This window comes from Zeus faber, assembly GCF_960531495.2.
Source record: "Zeus faber genome assembly, chromosome: 2".
Taxonomy (NCBI): Eukaryota; Metazoa; Chordata; class Actinopteri; order Zeiformes; family Zeidae; genus Zeus; species Zeus faber.
Window position 1 is genome coordinate 15,863,660 of NC_137189.1, and position 25,322 is coordinate 15,888,981.

General features: G+C 42.6%; 1 protein-coding gene across 1 annotated transcript in view; it reads left to right on the forward strand.

Annotated features, from left to right (window-relative positions):
• Positions 1 to 24,859, forward strand: part of usta (uronyl 2-sulfotransferase a) — a 63,004-nt gene extending 38,145 nt beyond the window's left edge. The window contains exons 3-8 of the mRNA XM_080019391.1: positions 7,589 to 7,744; positions 12,639 to 12,718; positions 12,966 to 13,119; positions 22,243 to 22,340; positions 22,473 to 22,630; positions 23,007 to 24,859. Coding sequence (XP_079875517.1) covers positions 7,589 to 7,744; positions 12,639 to 12,718; positions 12,966 to 13,119; positions 22,243 to 22,340; positions 22,473 to 22,630; positions 23,007 to 23,299 — 939 coding nt within the window. The 3' untranslated portion in view covers positions 23,300 to 24,859. The remainder of the gene's footprint in view (positions 1 to 7,588; positions 7,745 to 12,638; positions 12,719 to 12,965; positions 13,120 to 22,242; positions 22,341 to 22,472; positions 22,631 to 23,006) is intronic.
• Positions 24,860 to 25,322: the final 463 nt, after the last annotated feature.

The window sequence follows — 25,322 nt, forward strand, 5'->3', positions numbered from 1 at the left end:
CTGCGCTTATTTTGGTGAATAGCTTAAAAGTTATGTAAAACAGATAGGTACAGAATAAATAATCAGTGTTTTTTTGTTTATTATACCTTTTTGTTTTTCAAATCGGGACACATCGGCTGCATAACTGCCAATCCCGATGTGGTTGAAAAAGTCAAATAACGACTGATTTGGGTCAGTCTGTTAAACCGTTTATAACTATGTCGCAATCAGTGGCAGAACTGTTTCACGGCAATATGTGACGTCATTTGGAGTCCCCGTGCTCACCATTCATGGATTACTACAACATCTGGCCGTCTGCTACCAAACCGTGACAACATGAGGTGAGAGGGACCACCGAGCCCGAACAAAACACATTTTTGTTTTCCGATCGCATTTTAGTTGAAGTTTTAGTGAATGAACATGAACACAAACAAGTCATTCCAGTCATCATGTCTCAAGTCAAGTCATGAGTCTTTAACTTCCAAGTCCAAGTTGAGTCTCTAGTCGTTTATTTTCTATCAAGTCAAGTTGCAAGTTTTCAAAACAGTGAATCGAGTCCAAGGCACAATGACTCGACTCCACATCTCTGGTGATATTGTAATTATCCCATTGTAGGCTATTGATGATGAGTTGGTGATGACGTGAAGGGTATTTCCAAGATGGAAGCTTGCGTTTACCATCTCTCCCAGATGATGTAACTAGTGTCTATATTAGCTGGGAATTGAACTGGAATCCAAGTCTGTCGTCACTCCGTCACGAAGGCAGATGACGCTCATTCCCTGTTAACAGATCGCGCTGCATCATTCATGTCTCTGATGATCTTGTACTCCATAGCTCCACAGAAATTCTGTTGTTTATGTTTTCAACAGAAATTAGGCTTTTATAGCAAACTCCAGCAGTGGCAGCACTTCCGTTTTAACATTGTGAAATTCTACTCTCAAATCATCGAAGTAGAGTAAAGGCTCGACGAAAATGAGAGTGTATGGAAAAACCAAACAGCTCTCAGAATGAATAGCAATCACTCTTTATGTGTGAGGAAGCATGGCAAGAATGCGGCCATGTGTTTTCTTACCCATTTATTTGTTTTCTATATATTCGTTCATGAGCAGATTTCTACTTTGTAGGCTGCCGTTTTCAAAAGAAAATATACAGTATCTATATACGTCTTTGACAAAGTGAGAAGCTGTTTAATTCTACCTCTTCAATTTTCCAGAATAAGACAATACCAAACGGATGTTTCGAGCAGCAGGCTCCTCCCTTTTCTCTCAGGAAGTGAAGATGAGTGAATGGGCCATTAAGCACAGGAGGTGTTGAGCATACATGTGTGTCCTGATTGAGACGTCAACATAGCGCTTTTGCCTTGCTCGTGGTAGAAGAAGCTCCATTAAACTTTCCTGGTAGGAAACTCTGGTGTACCCTACGTCCAAACTGCTTCAGCGGCTTCATTAAACTGCCTCTCCTGCTTCCTAAACAATTGGAACAGCACATAAAAAAGGCATCCGGACTGAAACATCTGGAGCAGGAGCCATAGCGGTAACTTAAAGGCCATTTGGAACGCAGCTACTGACTGAAACCTCAACATGGCGTTCCTCACTTTGTGTGGGATGAAGAACTCAGTGATGGCGGCGAGCCGTGAACCCGGCACAGGCTTAGCTAAAAATGGCAAAGCACAATTTTGAAAGATGTGTTTTCGAAATTATGGTTTTCGTATTTAGCTGCCTTGGATGACTAACCAGAAGGCCAGTCGTTATTTATCCAAACTAGTTAGCAGGAATTTGCCGACATTGTGTGGAAATCGGCAGCTGACAACGCTCTCCGGAGGCCTCTTTCACAACCATGAGACACCCAAACGAAATTCAATCTAACTTAAGTGGAAAACCCAAATAGAAGCTCAAGTGCGTGTTTATGGATGGGGGGCGGGGGGCGGGGGGGGTGGGGGGGGGGGTGTAAAAAAAACGGAAAGGAAGTTATAATAAAACAGGCCAGATGTTAGAGAGGAAACGTGCTAATCTACTCACCTGCTCGGTGTCTGTGGGTTATTGCGGCGCTCGGATAACAGCCCTAAGTGCCACCGAAGCAGCTTGACTTCTGGAAGCACCTGGGGAAGCGTTGACCAGAAACACTGAAGGAAAGAAAAAAACCCACTGTTGCGCAACAGGTTTTTTTTTCTTTGCCCTGGATTAGGTATTGATGGAATTCCCCGGGGGCAGGCAATCCAAACAACACTCACAGCGGAAAGTGGAGAACGACAATAAGACGACTTGAAAGATTATACACTAAAAATTCTCATGATGCGCGTGGTGGTTCTCTAGAGACAGGGACAAAACAGGAAGAACTTCGTTTGATGTTGTTACGCAACACCAGACGAAGGATTTTAAACAGTCGTTCGTCATTAGCGGGGAGTAATGTCCTGCAAGGCCTCATTACGGTGATAGGCTCAGCGTTGTGTGGGGACTTTGCAGACACTGCTATCTCCTATCTGGGATAAATACTTTCATTTTCATCATTGGATTTAATTGGTGTAAACTGGTGCAATGAACCTCCAAATTCTGTATTAAATTCAGGAAAATAAAATTGTATTTCTTTACTTAAAGACAATATTTAACTTTATCAAACATTACGACAACCAAAATCCCAGACGTTATCGAGTCTCATATCACAATATTGGTGTTATTACGATATATCCTCCAGCACTAATCCACATTATTTTCGAGGCTACATGGAATAAAGCATATCTGTCAACTAAGCCTGTGTAAGTAGGTATAAAAGTAAAGTAGCCCTGTCCACTTTTAAACACATTTTTCTCTTATGTTTTCTGCTGATAGCAGGCAGCTTTGACAATCTCCAATGACTTCCTGTGAAAGAAAATCAGACCGGAAACTTGTGCGATAGTACAGGCATAGAGCGTTGGCCCGGCCTCCTCATGATAGTTGTTACAGCTTAGGAGAAATAGAAACAAGGGAGCGAGGCACTGAACCTTAAGAGGAAAATTGGCAAGTTAAAATTGCACAAAATCATAATAACTGACGTGATTTGGCATCTTGCTCCTTCATCTTGTTCAGTTAAGGTTGCCAATGTAATCATTTGGAATGAAGGGGTTTGATCTTTATTTTCAATACAAGTTGAGTGCCTTGGGTCCTCCTCCTCTCTGCTTTTTCCCGATACCGATAGTACGTTTTCAGGAAGCTCTCCCGATAGCGCTCCCGTGTTTTCTCGCTTTTACGACCCCTTCTTCCTCAACCTTGAATCCAGTCATGTCTTCTCCCAGTCTCTTTCCCGCTCACTCTGCTGTCTCCGTCCATTGTTGTGACAGGCTCTGTATTTTTGCTGGCCAGCGGCAAACATTCAGAGAGATCCGAACTGTTTTCACAGAGCGAGAGCTTGGGTGGGACACTGCTTAGTACTGGGAAAATGTACCTTTTCAGCCTAAGAAAGTTTATGCAAAGTCTCTCACACACACACACACACACACACACACACACACACACACACACACACACACACACACACACACACACACACACACACACACACACACACACCTAGGAAGGAACAGACATAAAGTAGATACTTAAGCAGTGTAAAAAGGTCAATTACCAGTGCATTAACCCTGGTATGAACAGACAATCATTCAGGCGGTTCAAAGCCAGTCAGTCAGCTATCACTAAGACTGTTATGAAGGTAAATGTGTTGCAAAATGCAAGAGCTTGTAGAATAGGATGTGAGAACCTATAGCACACAACCACCATCGTCTGACCAGCGATGGACACTTGGTACCAGGTCCCCAGGCGCGTCGACAAATGCTGCCCTCCTGGCTGACCCCCCGGAGGAAGGACAAGCCAGGATGGGAAAAATGCCACATTTCACTGGCCACCACCCCAAAAAGTGTGTGTGTGTGTGTGTGTGTGTGTGTGTGTGTGTGTGTGTGCGTGCGTGCGTGCGTGCGTGCGTGCGTGCGTGCGTGCGTGCGTGCGTGCGTGCGTGCGTGCGTGCGTGCGTGCGTGCGTGTACACACTACTCACAAAAAGTTAGGGATATTCGGCTTTCAGGTGAAATCTCAGGATGAACCTAAAATGCACTATAACCTTTACAGGTGAACTTAGTTTGACCTTCTCTAAACTTTTGAACGCACATGTCCAACTGTTCAATGTTTCAGTACTTTTTGCACAACTTGCTGTTCTCTAAGAAGGAGCTGAACGGCAAAATTCACAACAGGTGTTTGATCCATGAATCGACCAATACATTTCCTGGTTCAATTAGAATTGGTATTTAGACAGTCCTCTTCATCATGCTGTTCACATTTTGACATCATGAGATCAAGACAACACCTAACAATTGATCAACAGTACCTCCCCATTGTGAGGTTTAGAACAGGATGTTGTCAGAGGGAAGTGGCCACTGAGCTTAGTGTGTCGCAGAGTGTCATCAGCAGGTTGCAACAGAGATACAGAGACTGAAGAGTCACAGAAAGGCATAGAAGTGGACGTCCTTTGGCCACATCCCACACTGATGAGGGCTTCATTGTGAACAGTGCCCTGTGGAACCGGATGATGATGCCACTCAACTCCAGGCACATTTAAGGGAGGTGAGAGGCACCTAAGTGTCACGTCAGACCATTCAAAACCGTTGACATCAGTGTGGTCTGTGTGCTAGACGACCTGCAAGGGAACCTGACCACACCACCAGGCACAGGCATCATCGTCTTGCATGGGCCAGGGAGCATTGACGCTGGACGAGGGACCAGTGGCCTCAGTGCTGTTCTCTGATTAAAGTCGATTCACGTTGAGCAGAAATGATGGCCGCCAACGATGTTGGAGACGTCAAGGAGAGCGCTATGCATCAGCCACTGTTGTCACCAGACGAGCCTTTGGTGGTGGCGGTGTTACAGTGTGGGCAGGTGTGTCTAGTCAATACAGAACTGCCCTACACTTTGTGAATGGGACAGTGACAAGCCCATACTACCTGAATAACATCATTAATCCAGTCATTGTGCCCCTGCATGAACAACACAGGCCTCATTTCATCTTCATGGACGACAATGCTCCAGCTCATCGAGGTCGCTTCATTAGGGAACGGCTGCTGGAGACTGGGGTTCCTCAAATGGAGTGGCCTGCACCTTCTCCAGACCTGAATCCCATAGAAAACCTATGGGATCAGCTGAGTGGCCGTGTAGAGGCTCGTAACTCTGTACCCCAGAACCTCAATGACCTGAGGGCCGCCCTTCAAGAAGAGTGGGGGGCCATGCCTCAGCAGACAATAAGTCGACTTGTGAACAGCATGAGACGTTGTTGTCAAGCTGTAATTGATGCTCAAGGACACATGACAAGTTAATGAGACATTGACATTTTTTGTTGTGGTAAACCCACCGCTGTTGTTGGCTTTTGTTTCAATCAATTGTTTGAGATGAGGAAATCACCATTGCATGCTTCTACTTAAATGCCCTACTTTCATGATATAATATCACTGTAGTGTGAACTTCTTACATTTTCCATAAATTTCCCCCGAAAAACAAATATCCCTAACTTTTTGCGAGTAGTTGTGCTGTGACACTCTAAGCTCAGTGGCCACTTCCCTCTGAGAACATCCTGTTTGAAGCCTCACAATGGTGAGGTACTGTTGATCAGTTGTTAGGTGTCGTCTTGGTCTCATGATGTCAAAATGTGAACAGCATGATGAAGAGGACTGTCTAAATACCAATTCTAATTGAACCAGGAAATGTATTGGTCGATTCATGGATCAAACAGCTGTTGTGAATTTTGCCGTTCAGCTCCTTGTTAGAAAACAGCAAGTTGTGCAAAAAGTACTGAAACATTGAACAGTTGGACATGTGCATTCAAAAGTTTAGAGAAGGTCAAACTAAGTTCACCTGTAAAGGTTATAGTGCATTTTAGGTTCATCCTGAAATTTCACCCGAAAGCCAAATAACCCTAACTTTTTGTGAGTAGTGTGTGTGTGTGTGTGTGTGTGTGTGTGTGTGTGTGTGTATGTGTGTGTGTGTGTATATATATATATATATATATATATATATATATATATATATATATATATATATATATATATATATATATATACATATATATATATACTTTTATAAAAAAAATTTTTTTACTTTAGGCCGTTTTCCAGTACAACTACAAATCTCACAACCTCTCGCATTTTTATTACAAGCACACATCTGTAATCACAACCCCTCAAATTGGCCATTACATCTACATTAAATGTCAAATCTGTGGTCCTTGGACTTTTGAAGCACTACTTGCGAGAAATGCTTTACAAAACTCGTAGATGTGGAAGTGAGAGAGTAGAGCGGGGGAGTGACGTATTCAGAAAGCAGAAAATAAGAAGCTCTTTTGTTCTGCTGTCCTCCATGTCTGCGAAGTAAGGGCCGCAAAACAAAGCTTTTGCAAGAAACTTACCCTGGCATGGTGTGTTGGAACAAGTTTTACTGTGTCCTCTCTGCAAAATGTCTGACTCATCACCAAGCATCCAGTTTTATTGGTGACTCATCATTTGTATGTGTGTGTGTGTGTGTGTGTGTGTGTGTGTGAGTGAGTGAGTGAGTGAGTGAGTGAGTGAGAGTGAGAGTGAGTCAATTCTTAAGAACGGAAATTTGTCAATACAACGTCCGTTGATGTCTGTATAGTCCAAAGTTGAAGAGCATTCATTGATTGGCTCACTAAGGCGTTGTGTGTGTGTGTGTGTGTGTGTGTGTGTGTGTGTGTGTGTGTGTGTGTGTGTGTGTGTGTGTGTGTGTGTGTGTGTGTGTGTGTGTGTGTGTGTGTGTGTGTGTGTGTGTGTGTGTGTGTGTGTGTGTGTGATGGTGGGTTCAGCCCTTAAGGAGAATAGCCATGAGAACCAGGGGTCAGAGGTTAAGGAGACAGAGTCTAGTACTCCATCCAGTCATGTTGAGTCAAGTCTATTTGTATTTTGCCCTTCATCACAGTTTGTCTCTCTTTCAGGCTTCAGTGCCGTACATTCTGTGGACACTTTGACCCTTTACTGTAACTCTAAGAAGTCTTCTGATGAACAAGGAGAAACCTCCAAAAAGGAAAAGGAAGACATGTTGAAAAGGGACATATAAACGGGATCTCCCTTCCGGGTGTTGGTCCCAAGTGGACATATATATGTGGATATAAAAACGGCAAAACACACAAAAAAGAGAAGCCTGTCAATTATCTATAGTAATGTAGTAGCATAAAACATCTAGAGCGCAATAGTTTTGTAATTTACTGAGTTATAAAGAAAACGATTTGGACGAAGTGTTGTATATGAGTATATAGCAATGCTAAACACAGCATGATCACATCAAACTCGATTCATTTTGAGACCCATTTTGAGATATTCAAAAGATGCAATACTAGCACTACTCATTTTATTCTGAATTTGTTCGATTTTCATGGAAGGCCATACGACACATTATAATATATAGTCATGGATTTTGTTATACTCATGCAGAAATAACCAATATTTTACTATTATCAAACATATGCCTCAAGTGTCCATGGCCAGTGATATCTGGCATCCCTGTTTGGGAATCACTTCCTTGATTAGTAAAATTAAAAACAAAAAGTATATTTTCCTCCATGTGTCTCTCTGTGCTTGTGTGTAGGTACTGCCGTTCCCCAGTCAGGTGGTGTATAACCGTGTGGGGAAGTGTGGCAGCAGGACGGTGGTCATCCTGCTGCGGCTGCTGGCCGAGAAGCGCCAGTTCAACCTGGTCTCCTCCGACATCCACAACAAGACGCGCCTCACCAAGCATGAACAGGTAAGAAGAGCCATTGGTGAATTTGGTCCATCATGGTTGAAATCTGGATACAACTAAAATACAGAAGATACAAAGCATAATTAATGGTAGTCGTGAGAAGAGAACCTTTAGACGGACAGAAATTCACTGCGTTAGGGATATTCTGTGAAATGACACATAGCATTGATAAAACAGTCAGCGTATTATTGGAACTTTTGCTGTGTCAAGTAATACACTTATATAGTGTATATAATACACTGCTGAAGAATGGAGAAATAAATATTTAGCAGCGGAAAATCCATTTTGAGTCACCTTGGTGATCAGCTGTTAAAAATATAATATAGTTATCGGTGTCAGCCCCAAAATAATCAATGCGTCCCTACTGCTTGAAGGTAGTTCTGGCTTTAGATTCGAGAAATAATCTCAAAATGGATTGGTGCCATGCACTGAATATTGCTGCGTGGTCATATTAAATACGATTTAGAGGAGTAGTATGTTAATTTTATTATTCAGCCTTAGAACAAGCCGGAGGGATCAAGAATCTTTCTTTTATTTCCTGGAGCATCTCACCAGCATGAATGTGAGGCTTTATGGAGGGTAAACACCCACAGCCCTCGGAGACTTGAAGAAACGCAGACCTGTGCCAGTGGAAATGCCAACGCAAATGCCAACTCGAAGCATTTCTGAATGGTGCTGATTCGGAGGGATTAAAGGCGAAATAATCTCACCCTCATGTCTTTTTCCACATTTCCTCCCCTGGGGAGGTTTCGTTTAATTTTATTTGTAATAAAAATAAAAAATAAAACATGTTTTTCCCACAAAAAGAATAGAATTGCTGGTAAGAGCTTTGCACTGGAGACTTCTACTGTGAGCCTGGAACATTTTAGGACAAAGCAGTTGTATTTTATAGACTTGCAGGACTATCATCCCTGACCAGACAACCCCGGTTCAATGAAGTCCATGTAATAGCCCGGACCTGGCTTAACTATCTGTGTGTAAGACACTGAACCTCTTCCACGGTTGCTGTTCTGTTACCGTCTCTGCCAGTTGACCTTGTAATAGAAAGGCGGATGAAGGAAAAAAGAGAATTTCCCCTACAAGGATTATATAACATTAAGCCCAAGTGCCTTTTGTGTGCACATCATTGACACTGATATTGCACAGATGGCTCGCTTCAAAGGAGCAGGTCGGCGTGGTCAGTGTGTGTTTGTGTAAACACCATGCAGGGTAATGCTTCAGGTCCTCTAAAGACTTTTCTTCCAACTGCGTCCTCAAAGAATACTTTTAAATGGCCACCAGATGGTGAATATCCGTGAGCGCTACTAACCCCTGTGGATGTGATTTAAATAGTCAAAGCTAATATTGAGCTAGGTATTTGTCTACCCATTTATCATCCCCTGAAAATCTGTCTGTACCGTGGTAGAACACTGTCAAACTCAGTACATTTTGTAGGCGTAAATATCTCTGTGGATCCAAGCTACATTTCTGAGGGTGTGTGTTTCCTAACTTGCGTGTTTATCTGTATTGATAAGAGTTTTCATTGGTTGGAGTTGTGTTTGGGGAACCTGGGCTCCAGTCGTCCGCTAATGAGTTTGCCCAAAGTGGTTACCGTCCGCTTGGGTCGACTCACAAGGGAGGCTCCTTGTTTAACTTCACCTTCGCAGACAAACCAAACCAGCAGTGTGACCGGCGATCCCCTTTCCCTACCAGAGGAAGAGGCTTTAGTCAGAATAACTTTTTCTTCTTTTCTTCTTTGGCTGAAATAAAAGCGAAACTAGAAAGACAGCAACTCTCTTTCTCCTTCCTCAAAGTTCCTAACTGACACACAGATGCAGTGCAGCCGTGAACCAAAGACTTTGAGCCACAGGCACACATTGACTGAAGACTCTCTGGGCCCTTTGCGACCAAAGACTCCAAATAACATCCCACGATAATCATTTCAACAACTGTCTCCCGATCCAAAGATGGTAACTGAACAGATCTGAATAGCGTATGTAAATAAGATGGGAATTTTGTACAGTACGGGTTAGGTCGTTTGCCGCAAAAAAAATAGCTTCATGAAGTCTTTTAGCGCCGTGACTCATCTGGTATTTTTTAAACTTGACCGCTTTCACTATAGTCAGCAGACATCACTTCGGAGAAAGTGGCTTACGGTGTCCTATACGCGGTGTGTATACTCTTCTTTTTTGATTTTTCTTTTTTTAAGTGAGGCGTAGGAGTGAGCGGGAGTTGAATGCAAGGGCAGCAGCCAGAGCATTCTGTGGGTTTGGCTTGCCGCTGCGCTTCCCTTGATGAGTCCTGTGTCGATGCTGCGAAGGCAGGAAGAGGGAATGAGGTGGAGGGGGTGGAGGTGGTGGGAGGGGGTAAGTGTAGGTATGCCTGGAATCCCAGACTGTTCTCCACTTTCCCTCCAGCTCCCCTCCCCATGGTAAATGATCGGGGGGCATTCGGGGTGTGGGCAGCCCAGACAGATGAGAGGGCTGGCTCAGCAGAACAGTGCCGGATGTGTATTGGGCTTTCCACTTTTACTTGACAACCACGCACACGCACACACACACACACACACACACACACACACACACACACACACACACACACACACACACACACACACACACACACACCTCATTCTCTCCCTAAATGACAGTATGTTCAAAGTCTAGACGTCCAGCTGGAGAGATGGGGCTGGACAGGCCTGTGGACAGGGACAGGGGGTTGGGGAGGGGACAACAGGGGTCAGTTCTCGGCTAATGGGTCTGGACTGATGGTTATGGGGGGGTGGGCTAGAACGACAATGGTCTGAATGTAAAACAGATGGACAGATAATTTCCCTGATGATGGTCACATTTGTCAATCATTAGTCTTTCTATTTTCCTAATTAATTTTTATTTTCTTGTTACTTAAAACGTAAATTTAAGCCAAGTTTCTCAACATAGTGTTGTGCATTACAACAATATAAAAAATGTGAAAATGAGAGAATGTAAAATGTGTGTGCGGACGAGTCAGCGGAATAAAACTTGTTTTGACACCGGTACAGTCCTTTAATGCTGCAAAGCAGGGCTTTTTCTACTTGATTTTAGATGTTGGTGGCAAAGAGATCGAGAGATGGCAAACAGCACAAGGAGAGTCAGTGGAAATGTACTGAGTTTCAGGGAGGGTGGGGGTTGAGCTGGGTCTGACTGGGGGCCACAGATGAACTGGCTTGTGTACATAAACATGCAGACGTATCACAGTTTCTGTCTGTGGAGTCCAGCTATGACGCAACAGGTGCCCATACATACTTAAGTAGGGTCCATTCAAAGAAGCCCTTCGTGCATCATTTCAGCAGTGCTTCTTTACCAAGCAGCAGAGTTGTGTATGTTTGAAGAGTGACTCAGCTTGTGACCGCGGTACTTAGTGCCCTTGATTTTAAAATGTGTCAATGAAATCAAAACAGACGTTTACAGAGCTTAAGAACAGTTTTATATTCATAGTGGGTATTTAATGTCAACTTTGCTATTAAATTGGCTTTCAAAATAATTGGGCATTGTGAAATGAAATGAATGAGCTTACACATCCATATGCAGACTATGTAAAGCAGTGGGGCCAAAAGTATATTGGATTGGTGAATCCCTGAAAGCCCCTCTGGAGGCTCACATCCGAGAGGGCAAATGCACCATCCATAGCTAGTGGGCGAAGTTGTAAGGATTCAAGATTCAAGAGATCTAAACCTAACAAATGCTGCTTACGTACAGACGTCCCAGGCTTTAACTGTGTGCATTCGTAATAAATCATATCCTTCACATCAAGTGTATTTTGCCGAAGATCAGAAAAATATATTTAAAGTATTTATCTTGAGTTACTCTAGATTAAAAACTGATCACTGTCATTTTCATGATTTGAACATTGGCTTTTAGCCATTAAGGATATTAGCTACTTTGAAAGAGCAAATTGGTATCAAAATAACTCCACCTGTTATGTAATGTCCAAACATTTGTCAGAGTGTAATTTGGGTCCAGACGTGATAGACGATTGGACCTGGCAAGGAATTGCACCATTATGTTGCATATGCAAGTGAAAAATGACCTCCCACAGTGACTTTCAGCTCCTGTCTAGCCCTCTCTCTAAGGAGCCATCTGTCCAGCACCTGTTTCTCCATCCAGACCTGGGAAGCCCAATAGTTCTTCTTTCATAATCTCAAAGGAAAAAAATAATATAATTGAGATTAAAGCAGCCTTCCTGAGTGTGTGACATGGCCATGGGAAATGTTCCACAATGATGAATATTCCATGATGTGTTTACAGTGGTGATTTTACATTGAGGGACTGTATAGTTAAGGAAGCTGAAAGGTGAAATATTGTGGTGATTCTGTGAGATAGGAGACAGCAATAGCCAAGCCATGCCACTTCCAAAGAACATTTCAAAGACAGCTATCTGTGTAGTGCACACATTCAGACACTTGCATGAGGATTTACACTTCTACTTGATGTATCAGCATGGCATTTTTGAATTATGTTTAGCTTATTGTTTCACCAAAGCCCCCTGTAACAAACCCCATATCCATCGATTTCTCGAAGCTGACATGTGGTTTGAGTTACCTATTATTAGTCTAATAATGCAGGAAGGACTGCTTGGTTTTCCACTATGACATGACATACTGGCACGAAGAATGGGGATCTCCATTCGTCTCAATTAATAGGTTTGCCAAGGCACGAAATATGACAATTCCGTTGTGGATATTACAGCGGTGACAAATACATTGTCAAGTATTAAAGTAACACAGCTCCATATACAGTATAATGGAACACATAGTCTTTCTGTGACAAAATATTGTCAATGAGTACACACATGAATTAATACATTTCTTTAATGCAGTGCTGAAGTCTGTTTTGCACAAGAAAATGTCATATTTATGTATTATTTTTTTTGTTTTCAGGTGGATCTTATGAAGAACGTCAGTAATATCCCACAGCCATTTCTCTACACACGGCATGTTCACTTCCTCAACTTCACCAGGTACTGCCAACATCTTGTACCAAATTTATTTTGAACAGTGGAAAACATTTTAGGAACCAGAAAGGTATGGTTAAGTGATTTTTGATTTTTTTTTCCCCTGTATTGTGAAGTAATTATTCAGGTGATGCTTTGAAATCCCAGTAGTGATGCGTTTTGTGCAAATAGCCTCAATGCGTCTGCATGTCTTCACATGCGTCAATACCATGCGTTACAGGTCCTAATAGATGTGTTTCTACTTCTGCGTAAGGTTCAGGATAGAGCAGCCCGTCTACATCAACATCATCCGAGACCCCATCAACCGGTTCCTGTCCAACTACTTCTTCCGTCGGTTCGGGGACTGGAGGGGAGAACAGAACCATCTCATCCGCACGCCAAGCATGAAAGATGATGAGAGATACTTGGTGAGACTCTAACTAGACCCTGTTTGTCTCAAGCACCATAAGACAGAGTTTTACCACTCTTTTTTGACTGAGGCTGTCTGTGTGTGGAGATATTTTGTCCGAAGTAAAATTCCCATGTAACCATGAAACATGCAACCCAAAGGATAGGAGAGCCACAACCATCAACCTAGCACTTCTCCAATGTAAATGAGCATTCTAGTATTCTGTCAGAGCGCTTGGAATGCTGGTGGTATTTAGATTATCAGCTCATTAAGCTCAAGGAAAGATGAGCCTTTTGTTCTCAAGTTGTCCTCCAGGTAAGAAACAATCTGTGGAGACTGAAAAGAAACACACATGCCCATCATTCAGGTGGGCTCTTTCAACTGAAAATATGAGAACACATCTATGACAAAAACCTGGCCATGGAAATATGATATAAGTGGCCCTGTGGTTAGACTTGTCCAACACTCATCACGCAAAAACATTCTTCACACTTTTTCCATGTACTTCCCTCCATCCTAGTCAGATAAACAAGACACGTGCTTCCTAAATATACTGTACGGTCATTGATTAAGGAGATATCCTCCTAGATGTACCCCCAATTGAATAAGGATAGATCCCCCTGATGCAGATGCTGCTCACTGGAATCAATAATTCCTCTCGAGATTCTGATTTTACATATTGGATCTTTTAGCCTCCCTCTCTTTTTGTCTCTTATCTCATTTCTATTGCTAAATCGGTGGTATGGATGTTGGAGGTCTGAAATACTAACGGCTTCGGAGCATTTGTCAAAGCTGAGTAGAGCCATTGTTTTATGACTAAGTCAGACTTGCCAAAAACACTGCTTTAAATCTCCTCTCGTTATCTCCGAGAACGTTGCTTGCATAACTCCAATCACAGCTGAGACATAAATTTATATTCTAGTTTGGTGGTGACACAGTCTGTAATTATACATGATGTGTAATGCAACTAAGAACAACACAGATTACAACTTAAGTAGTACAGGGATGTGTCACAATTTATTCTAAGGTATACTGGCTTGTAGATTATCCAATGAGAAAGACAGTAGTAAGAAAACTTTAAAAGTTTCTCACATATTCATATTTTATTTTTAGATGAATTTTTCATTAATTACATTCATTATTAAAAACAACTCTAATAAATAATAAACATAAGAAATAAACATCATTAAAAATCTTTTCTTCTCAGCTATGCTTTTGAAAATGCACTTGATCCTCCATCATATAAGTTGGGATCGTGTATGTTTCACAATCCAAATCATTTCCTTGACTTCTCCAATTATTTTTCAACCCACTCTTAACATTGAGACAATGGTGCTCGAGAGCATTCCTTTTACGCAAGCAATAATTCAAAACACAATGCATTCTCTCTGAAGAAGCAAGGACCCATTATGTGCCGGAAGGGAGGATGGCAAATTCATGGCTAAAATGATTGGCTCTCTGATGCTGTTACAGAAATTCAAGGGTCGCTTTAATCTGCAGTTTATCCGTTGGTGGTTTTAAATAAAGAGGCAGACAGACACTGGTTTTTACTTGTACAAGGGTCGGGTCAGAGATGTGCTCTCGTGCAGCTCCCTGAGTTGAACTGTTTATTTTCAGGGAGTCAGAGAATATGTGACCCACCACAGCAAAAGCCACCATCTCGCGCATTTCTAAAATGGCCAGGAGCAGCCAAATAAATTGAAAAAACCTTTCTTGAAAGAAAAAAAGATTTTTCCAGATTCGTTTTCCTTTGTGGTTTTTTTATGTCGCAACATATTTTCAAAACCAGGTTTGATTTATAAATGTTAAACTGTGGAGTTAAATATTCCCGTTAGATTACATTGGTGGTGACACAGTACTTACTTAGCACCACCTTGCAGTATTTATTGTTACACCAATGTTGTTGTTACACTAATCTCTGTCGCAATGTAGCTGAATGTTATTCTCCCTTGTAAGTCGCTTTGGATAAAAGCGTCTGATAAATGACTAAATGTAAATGTAATGTAATGTACATGGGGAAACGCAGTTCACTTACCGAGACACTGAATAGCGCTGAACAACGCCGATCGATGGTTTCCTTTAAAGTGAGCATCCATGTGAAGGTCATTCATCCATATTCCCTGTGATGTGAAGTCACAATGTGAAACCGTTTTGATAGAATTCAACCTTTAAATCTTCCGTGTTTTATACACAGGGAGACATCGTTGTGGAGGGGACACGCCCCCTCCACAACGATGTCTCCCTGTGTATAAAACACGATGTCTCCCTGTATATTATACACAGGGAGACATCGTTGTGGAGGGGACACGCCCCCTCCACAACGATGTCTCCCTGTGTATAAAACACGATGTCTCCCTGTATATTATACACAGGGAGACATCGTTGTGGAGGGGACACGCCCCCTCCACAACGATGTCTCCCTGTGTATAAAACACGGAAGATTTAAGGGACGTCAGCGTCACTTCCTTAAACAAGACAAGGATCCAGTTTCAATTGTCTGTGAAGACTTTCATTTCCCTGTGTTGTTATTGATTACCAGAAGCGGGTTGAGGAAGATCTAAATCATATCGTAGACCTTAATCTGACCAGTGCGATAATCCAAGTCAGTATAAACAGCGCACACTGGACTATTACTCCGGACTTGGGGAACATTTCAAACAGCGGATTTCAACCATTTACCATTTACCATTCAACCTAAATGTGACGATGAAACGGAATATTTTCAAGAACCGCTGGAGGAGGCCGATGATACGCCTGTTGTTGTTACCATGGAAGAAGTTGATGATGTGATGAAGTCCGTTGGTGATTTAAAATAAAATAAAATAATTCCACTTTAATAAAACATATATATTCTTACTGTTAAATAAAAGCTTTTTTCAAAACAAAGATACGTTCAACGATCCCTCAAAACACAAGAACAAAGCAGTGATTGGCCCATTCATCAGTATATTAATTAGCCGTGTGGCTTTGGCTTCCCCATTTGCATTCTGGGAGCTAGCTGAATGAAGACTATTCTCGGCGAAACTCTCAAGGTGATTATCTCAGAAACACGGTTTGCCACACCCTTGTCATTAACAAGTCATAGCTTTAAAAACATTTGCTTGATTTGCACAAGTGACAATCTTGTTTGGAAGCTCTCCCCTTTCAAATGATGCGAAAAAAAGCCGCCAAATGACCCTAAAGTATGCGGTGGGTCAGTATATGGTACAGTATATGGTCAATTTGTCGTCACAGATTTCTAGGTATCCCAGATATGGTCTCGACACAGTCGTCTTACCCTTGCAGTTGCATCAGTGGGAGGAGGCCGAAAAGACTATACTCCCACTTACACGGTTTGGAAAACCATGGGTTTTGTGCCTTACATTTGTGAGGAGACCTCCCTTGGATCTCCGAAGGCATCTATGTCGACACAGGGGGCGTTATCATGCACTCCCAGACTTATAGTGATGTGAACACGTGTACGCCATTGGTTGTGGGGTTGTAGGTTTGAGGACCCCATTATTTTTAGCAGTTGAGCATATGCCACAGTATCGGGAGTACTATTAATAATGTTGTGATTAGTGTGAATACGAGGGTCCCTCTGACCCTGCAGAGTCGTTTTAATGGGTTAAATGGATGCAATGTGCTTTGCAGGCTCACGGTTTCTGCTGGGTGTAATCACTGGGTGTGAGTACTTAGCTTTTAGCAGTGGTGTTGGCTTCCTCGGTGGATGCAGCGCTGATGGCGCTGGTGTTGTTTTGTCCACACGTTGGCAGGGATGTCGGTGAGCAGGGGAGACAGTCCTGGTGGTTCAGTTGGTTCCGTTGGTTCCGTTGGGGTCAGTTGGGTTCAGTCGTGGTCATATATGGGTTTTAGTTGATAATCAGCACTATTGTCTATGCTAAATGTGTGTAGCTTGGAGTGGGTGGAACTCAGTGTTATAATCTTGCTGTGTGGTGGCTAAGCCGTAGATTCTGGGTGGGGTTAGTCACACACACACATTCACACGTCATCAGAAAAGCGCATGCAGTTGGAATCTCTTCCAGAATCTCCTCTCAGCACGCTCTTAACCCTCGGGCCGCTCACTTCCTCCTATCTCCGTTCGTGACTTTAACAGTCCATTTCTCATCCACGTTTCCATGTCGTTCTATTTCCCTCACAATATAATAATATTTCCGTCATCTTTATCCCAACAGCACTCAAACAACATTCATTTCAGCAATAATGCTGCAACACAAAATACAGTGCACACGATAATAAGATTTATTTTCCTTTCATTTACTTATAGGATTCTTTTGATTCCCTAACTTGTTGATCCTTTTGCAGCGCTTTACTATTCGTGGTACCCATGGTGAAATTTAGTCAACAGTCCCGGACTGCACTCTGTATGCGTATAAGACCCGTGAGGGCTTTACGTCTACAAGACCTGTGAGGGCGATTTCACCGCAGCTGCCTCGCAGTCCCCGACTGCTCACAGTCCCTAAATGCTATTGTACTTCACTGCAGACGGGGCTTTTTATTTTATTTTTTATTTATTTTATTTTATTTTAATATTTTATACAGTCGTCACTGTATTTCCAGGTTTCGTCTGAACCTCGTTTGAAAATTTGAGAATAAAATAACCAATGTCTTCACTTTAGAGACAAAGAGAAAATGGTCAAAATTATAAAAACCCGTATCATAAAATAAATCCTGATTTTTAGATCTGATATAAAATTTTAGAATAAGCAACATTTCTTTCAAACACATCTGTCTTACCCAGCTATCAGGGACGAAGATCGAGGCGGCACCCCAGAGAAGAACGGTCCTCCAAGCGAGGATTTTAGTCTATGCCTAGTCTTGCACAAGGGTTGGGTCAGCTGCTCTCGTGCAGGTCTATGGAGTGGAACTGTTTATTTTCAGGGAGTCAGAGAATATATGGTCAGTTTGGCGCCACAGATTCATTGGTATCCCAGATAAGGCCTCGACACAGTCACCTTGCTCTCGGCGCGGCATCGGTGGGAGGAGGCTGAAAAGACTATACTCGCACTTATACGGTTTGTAAAACCATAGGAAAATAAGAAATGTGACTGAGGATATATGAGGTTGTGTTCTTCATTATGTGTGTGTGTATATATATGTTTATGTGATTACATAGATTTAGATATATTGTTACAATGCTAACCCAATATTTAAATCTTATTAAGGTGCCAGTTGGCGACCTGACTAGTAAGACGACATCACAAGCTTAATTGTCTTTTTAACTTTCCTTTTACAAATCATTATTTCATAGCCTCCATTCACTTAATATCGGGTGTGAGTGTTAGCTAGTGGAGGTGGTTCTCAAAGGTAAACCCAGACCATTAAATTATTATAAAGTTTACATGACATTGTGTAAAAGGTTTCCGTCAAGGAAAAAAAGACACACTACCTTTGGACTCTCTCCCTTCCTCATTCTCTTAAAACTCCAAGAGTTGTCACTTACCCCCGAATAGGAGACAAGGCCATATCTACTATCTTGACGCAAGGCTCGCAGGAGGTGTAAATGTCACTCTGACTGGAGTCTGACTGGGTTTAATTAGGCACCGCACTGTTTCCCCGAGTTCCAGACCACGTGAGGGGAGTTATTAAAGAATCCAAACTGCAGGGGCCCCTCGCTGCAGAGGGTTGGGCGACGTTGCTGTAGTTCAACTCGCCGCTTTACCTGTGTGTGTGTGTGTGTGTCCGTGTGTGCTTTTGTGACAATTAGTCTATGTCTCAATTTGTGTGTCTGTGTGTGTCTCCTGGTCTTTAGTAACACACACAGCCCGTCTGGTGTGAATTAGCCGGCACTCGGCTCCCGCGCAGGAGTGTCAATGAACGAACAGTGTTGGTTTCCTGGGCTGGAATCCCAGGGAACTTGGTGCACGTGTTACTGAGATATTCCTGCGGTGGCCTTAGGTTTTTCCATCCGTCCACCCACCCCCCCCCCCCCCCTCCCTGCACAAACACACGCGTACAGGCCACGCTATATACGCAAATGCAAAAGTATGTGCGCTAAGAAATGTTCACACGCGTACGCCCGTCAAGTGAACGCCGACTGCAGTAGAACACTCAGCGTGATAAAACTTAGAATGAAGTCAAGCCAGTGGTGAACTCATGAACTCCCCCTCTTCAATTTGTGGACATGTGTTAAATTGGTTTTGTTTTAGTGGTGTAGAGTCGATATCTATGAATATCAAAATCATAAACATAAAAAACAACAGCAATAAATGCACCCTGTATTGACACTTAAGTCCGTCAGCTGCCTGTATGAACTTGTTTGTGTGTGTGTGCGTGTGCGTGTGCGTACGTGCATGTATTTACATGGAGATACTTGCGTATATACAAACGTGGATTTTGGCGTATGAAAGTAGACGGCAAGTTCTGGTCTCTAGAATGAACTCAATAGACTACTTTGCATGACCATAGAATAGACCCCGGCCTCAAGAGTTAAAATCAAACCCTCTTCAGAGAATGAAAACCAAAATAATCCACCACAAAGGATAAACCCCAAATGAACGTAAATTGGAGGAACAGGTCTGAAAATAAACTGTCTGAACCCTTTCACACGGATCTTACAAATACATCCAAGTCTGGTCTTGTTATTGGGCCTTACAGTAACAGCTCAAACTCAAACTATGGTCTTCCCACGCTGCAACCAACCCAAAATCATTTGTGTGTGGCAGTATGTCAGAATTACTACGCGCGCACGCACACACACACACACACACACACACACACACACACACACACACACACACACACACACACACACACACACGGCACCAGGAGCTGAGGCCACATCCATCACAGCGTTGATCGCCTGAAGTGTAACTGAAACTAGGCTGTGCCCAACGCAGTCATCGCTTTGTCATTCTTCACTAGACACGTGGCATGACATACTGTAAGAGTTTAATGGGAAAAAAAAAACAGGAAGTCCTAATTTCCCAGTATTTGCAGAAAAAAACCCTCCATGTTCCGAAGCCAAGTTTGACAGATCCCGCCTCTGATCGCATACTATTCGACTTCATAAGTTTCATTTCTAAATTGCACCCAACAATGATGTGCCAAAAGTATTTAAAATCAATCCTGTCTTTACAGCGAACTGCTTTTTGACTGACAACTCGGCTGATGTTATCTGAAGTGGTAATTGACACAGCAACCCCAGTGGCACCTCCAGCAAGTCAGAGCAGAGATGAAGAATTTATTTAATTTTTTTCTTAAAAACAACACTTGAGCCCCATTCTGTTTCCCCTAAGCTCCCGTGACAGGAGTTAGAAAAAATGTCCCACGGGAAAAGAAGGTTTGATTCGTTAATTAATTCAGGCCTACATTCCCATTCCATTCAGGGGAATACGGGAGGCAGTTTGGAGAGATTAGCGCCTTTTTAAACTAGTCTCTGCGAGGGATCCGCTCACCCCGACTGCTCACTTGGCCTAATCCACCAAAAGGGAACAATGCACCCGAGTGTGTGCACTCGCAGGGCTGCCTGACTAATGCTAATGGAAATTCAGAGTGTAAGAGTGTGTGTTGTTGTTGTTGTTGTTGTTGTTGTTGTTGTGGCTGGGCTCCCAGGGGTCTCCTTAACAGCACGCTGTGAGGGATCACTATTGAGCATTGAGGGAATTAGGCGGAGAAGAAACTGGCATCGAGCCTGGCTTAGGGGGGTTCATCGCGTCACATGTATATTTGTTTTTTATTTTTTTTAATTTATCCTTCCCTTTTTCGTCCCGCCCTCACGTTCCATTTCCCATTTGTGTCACTACATGTTTCCGAGAGCTTGTTTTTGTGACACTCTGCGCTCGTCCGCCCGGGGGGCCCACCCCTCCTATCTGTTTGTGCGCTTGGCAAGTCGAGGAGTTGTTTACGTGGAACGCAACCTTGTTTCGCATCCTTTCCACCACTCCCCGAGTCACTTGGCGTTTCAGTTTAGACTAATGCTTAAGTTAAAGTCAAGACGGACAGGATATTGTGTGGAGGCAGTTCTTTTAAAGGTAGGACAATCTGCAGTTCCCTCTGCGTTCCAACTTCTTGAAAATCATTTTAAACTGATTCAAACTCAGGACAAAAGTGCACCTTTTACCCAAATCATCAAAACGTACTGAATAATTATCTTCATCATGAAATATTAATGAGACAGACAAGGTCATCATCGTTGTGGTCTGGAAACGAACCCCTCCAAAATAGCAGAATGTTTGAGTGCTTATTTGTGCTTTTTATTATTTTGTGACCTTTGCAGTCAATTTCCACCCATTACCAGTAAATATGTGACAACCAAGGCAGGAGCCTGTGACAGAGCAGTCAAACATGGAGTTCAAGGGTCCGCCGTGCAGCCCTGCGGTAGATCTGAGAAACAATTGCCCCATTCACCTCAGAGGAAAAAGTCACTCAGCACTGAGACGTAATTGATGTTATCTCGGTTTTTTGACGTATGCTCTTGCTCATACACACTTACAGTTTCAGTCACCTTGAAACAAACCTTAGAATGGGTTGCGGTGTATAACTTGAGAGGAGGACAAAATGAATTCAGTTCAGTATTAGGAAAATCATTTTACGCCAAGGTCCGGATGCATCATCACCTCCTTCATCACCCCTCATCCTTAGAACTAGGCTACACTTCCATTCTGAAGATCCTTTCGGTGCTCAATCTTAACCTCTATAGTAGCAAGTGGTGGCCCTCAGCAGTAAACCATGACAAATGAGTGTTCTTCTGAGAAATGTTTTTTTATATATATATATGCTGGTTGTGAGGCTTTTGAAGTTACTGGAGTGAAGAAGTAGATCATATCTTTGTTTGCAGGATGTAAGAGTTTCGCTTTGCAGATGATGATCAGCGCCACCATGTAGAGTGCCTGCAGTATTAGTGAAGCGCGCCCTCTCGTGGAATTTAAAGGCATTACACTTATGGTGAAATACACCATTTCTTCTGAGGTAGAAGAAATTAAACTGAAGAGGTTTTTCATAACCATTTATGTATTTTAACTAAACAGTATAGACTTAAATTGTTGGTTAACTGCTTGTGGTCCCCAAAAAATAACTGGAACAATCTTCAAACAAAGTTTGGCGTTTCATCTTTACACTACATTTTTCATGTTATTTATCTCACATGCTTCTTCAAAGATCAATAATTACTTTGACATAATGTCTGTCTGTCTCTATTCAGGACATCAATGTGTGCATCTTAGAGAACTACCCAGAGTGTTCCAACCCCCGGGTTTTCTACATCATTCCCTATTTTTGTGGCCAGCATCCCCAATGCAGGTATTTGTAGAATTGTATCTGACATTATTATATTTGATTTATATTTATAATTTTGTAAATGCAGTTATAGTTCATGAGTGTTTCTATTCTAGTGCAGTTGTATTATATTGTGTTCTATTCTCTCTGTGTTAGGGAGCCAGGCGTATGGGCTCTAGAAAGGGCGAAGCAGAATGTTCTGGAGAACTACCTCCTAGTGGGGATCCTGGAGGAGCTGGAGGACGTCTTGCTCCTCTTAGAGAGACTCCTACCTCACTACTTCAGTGGAGTAGTCAACATCTACAAGAGCCCTGGTAGACATGCATTTCTATGCACCTCTTTTTCTTTGGATGTGTCAGTTTAGAGCAGGGATTCTCTACCTTTGGGAGCCTCAATTTGATACACATTGGGCCACAGACCATTTGATGATTTGACCCCAAAACAGTCATCATTGCACATTCTCTAATAGTGTTAACATCTTGTAAATTAAATAATGGTGAAGTTTAACCATTAATCATATTGCTGGAGGCCCCATGGAAACTCTTGATAGACCCCCCCCCCCCCCGGTGTTTCCAGGAACCCATGTTGAGAACCACAGAAAGGTTATATAATAAAGTTAGCTATATATAAAAAATGCATGTACTGTATTTTTTGTCACTGGCTTGTCTCTGTTGTGTCCACCACCACTAGACTATAAGAAGATGGGGAACATGACCGGCACGGTGCGCAAACACACGCCCACCCTAGAGGCCCTGCACGTGCTGTACCACCGCATGCGCTACGAGTATGAATTCTATAACTTCGTCCGGGACCAGTTCCACCTCATCAAGAAGAAGATCGGCCTCAAATCTGTCTCCCGGCCCCCGGCCTACTCCCCCACTTTCCTGCGTGACCTTGCCCTGCGGACCCCGGAGCCCCTGGACGCAGACGAGGAGCTGGACACAGACCTGGAGGACGCCAACAGCTGGTTGGTTCATCCCTGAGGATGGTGCCATAGTAACATTGGACATAGCCGTCAGCAGATCGGCTGGTACTGGCTGGAAGCAGCTGGAGGTGGCCCGAGGGCAACGGAAAACGGGCCCCGTCGCGTCAGCATCCCCAAGTGGCGTGCGGTGTGTTTTGGGGGGTGTGTGGTGTCTGATGCTCGTGTTTTTTACGGGCTCCATTTTCCACCTGTGAAAGACCGCTCAGCGGCGAGGATCGGAGTAAATGGATTAAAAACTGCTTATATTTAAGAACTGCCCAAGGACCATGGAAAATGATTTTTATCTCTACAAAGGTCAATTTAGAGTCCATTTTGATGTTCATTTGAGCTCGTCTTTGTTGGATGTAAGGCGCATATAATTGTTCTAATCTCCAGGAGAGATGAATGCAGAAGGAGTACAAGTAAATCTATTGGGAAACGTTGTGAGCGTTGGCTACGGGGAGGTCCCTTCCAGTGGAACAGAGGAGTGGTAGTTTAACATCTAAAAATGTTACGTCTGTTTAGAACTTGTCCATTTTAAACCATTCTGATCCTTAACTCCGGCCCATGAAGCTCATGTTTTTATGTGCCAAACCGTGCATGTGTTTTAGTCATCCAGGACTGTTTTAAGTGCCAAACCTCACAAGAAACTTAAGTAAATCAGTGCACGACAAAAGAATCAGTGCATGGCTGGAGTAATCGAGACCATTGTTCGTCAATATCAGTGTTTGCTTCATTATATGTGAGGGTCAAACAATAAGCACTCAATTATGAATTCAAAGAATTCCAACTGTGTGTGTGTGTGTGTGTGTGTGTGCGTGCGTGCGTGCGTGCGTGCGTGCGTGTGTGTGTGTGTGTGTGTGTGTGCCTGTATCAATAAATTTAACCAAACCAGCAAGATATTTTGAGATATTAAGTATTTATGCCAGTACATTGAATTTAACTTAACAATTATAGGTTGAGTACACAAAAAGCTGCACAAACCATATGTAGTTCAATCCAAAGTTTTAACTATCAACAAAGGAACTTGCCAAACCCTATTGAAATCTTCTCTACTGCAACCCATTCAGAGCAGGATGACTATATTGCACTTTGTCTATTAGAAAATTCTATGCAAAAATATAATTTGCTGATAGAAGGTTAGCTTGGTCTATTTTGTCCTATCAAAATGAATAGTTACTTTTAAGTATTGGCCAACTAATATGTAAAATCTGCAATTTTCTAAAGTTCAGCACATCTACTAACAATATTTATTTTCGATACACCATTAAAGACCACAAGCGCATATCTGATACAAATGCAAATCCATCATTTATTCTCCATTATGTGTACTCCTTCATTGTCCCGCAATCTGTTCAGTGTTTCCTTTTGACGGTTTAATTTATTGCCTTGTACTCATTTGCATTCTGGATAAGACTCTCAGGAAGAAGAATATTGCCTTGATCATTTGTTATATTTTGATTTCTTGCAGCTATGAAGCTATTCCTGGTATGTACAGTGAAATTAGTCTAAAATAAAATGGCATCAACGGCTGACATCTGAACTGGTTTATCAAATGACGCTGTCAAATATTTTTCAAGACAAGAAATAAATGTCTTCTCGTATTTGCAGATGATGTCTGTTCTTGTCTTTGACATATTTTCTTTTCTTAAGTATTGTTTGCATTGTTTGAGTATTGTCCGTAAAACTGTTGCTGTCCTCCATTTAGCACCCATCCTTTGCGGCATCAGACCCGTTTAATGGTGATTAGGAAGGTCTATGTCAAAATTAAAAACGACATAACCCTCAGTGTGAGATACTATCCCTTCCCTTCCCACTTCCACGGGAAATTCTGACCTTTAACCTGAAGACATGTAATTTCTTTAAGTCTCAGCTGAAGTTCCTGGGCCACGTGATCTTGAGTGGAGATTGATCCCGAAAAGACAGGAGCACTATTTGGAAGAAGTTCCTTTTGAGGTGTACTGCGACCGCGCAGCCTTGCCATGGGCCTTCAACACCCCCAAGACAACCTCTAGGTTAACTCATTGGACCCTGAAGCTTTA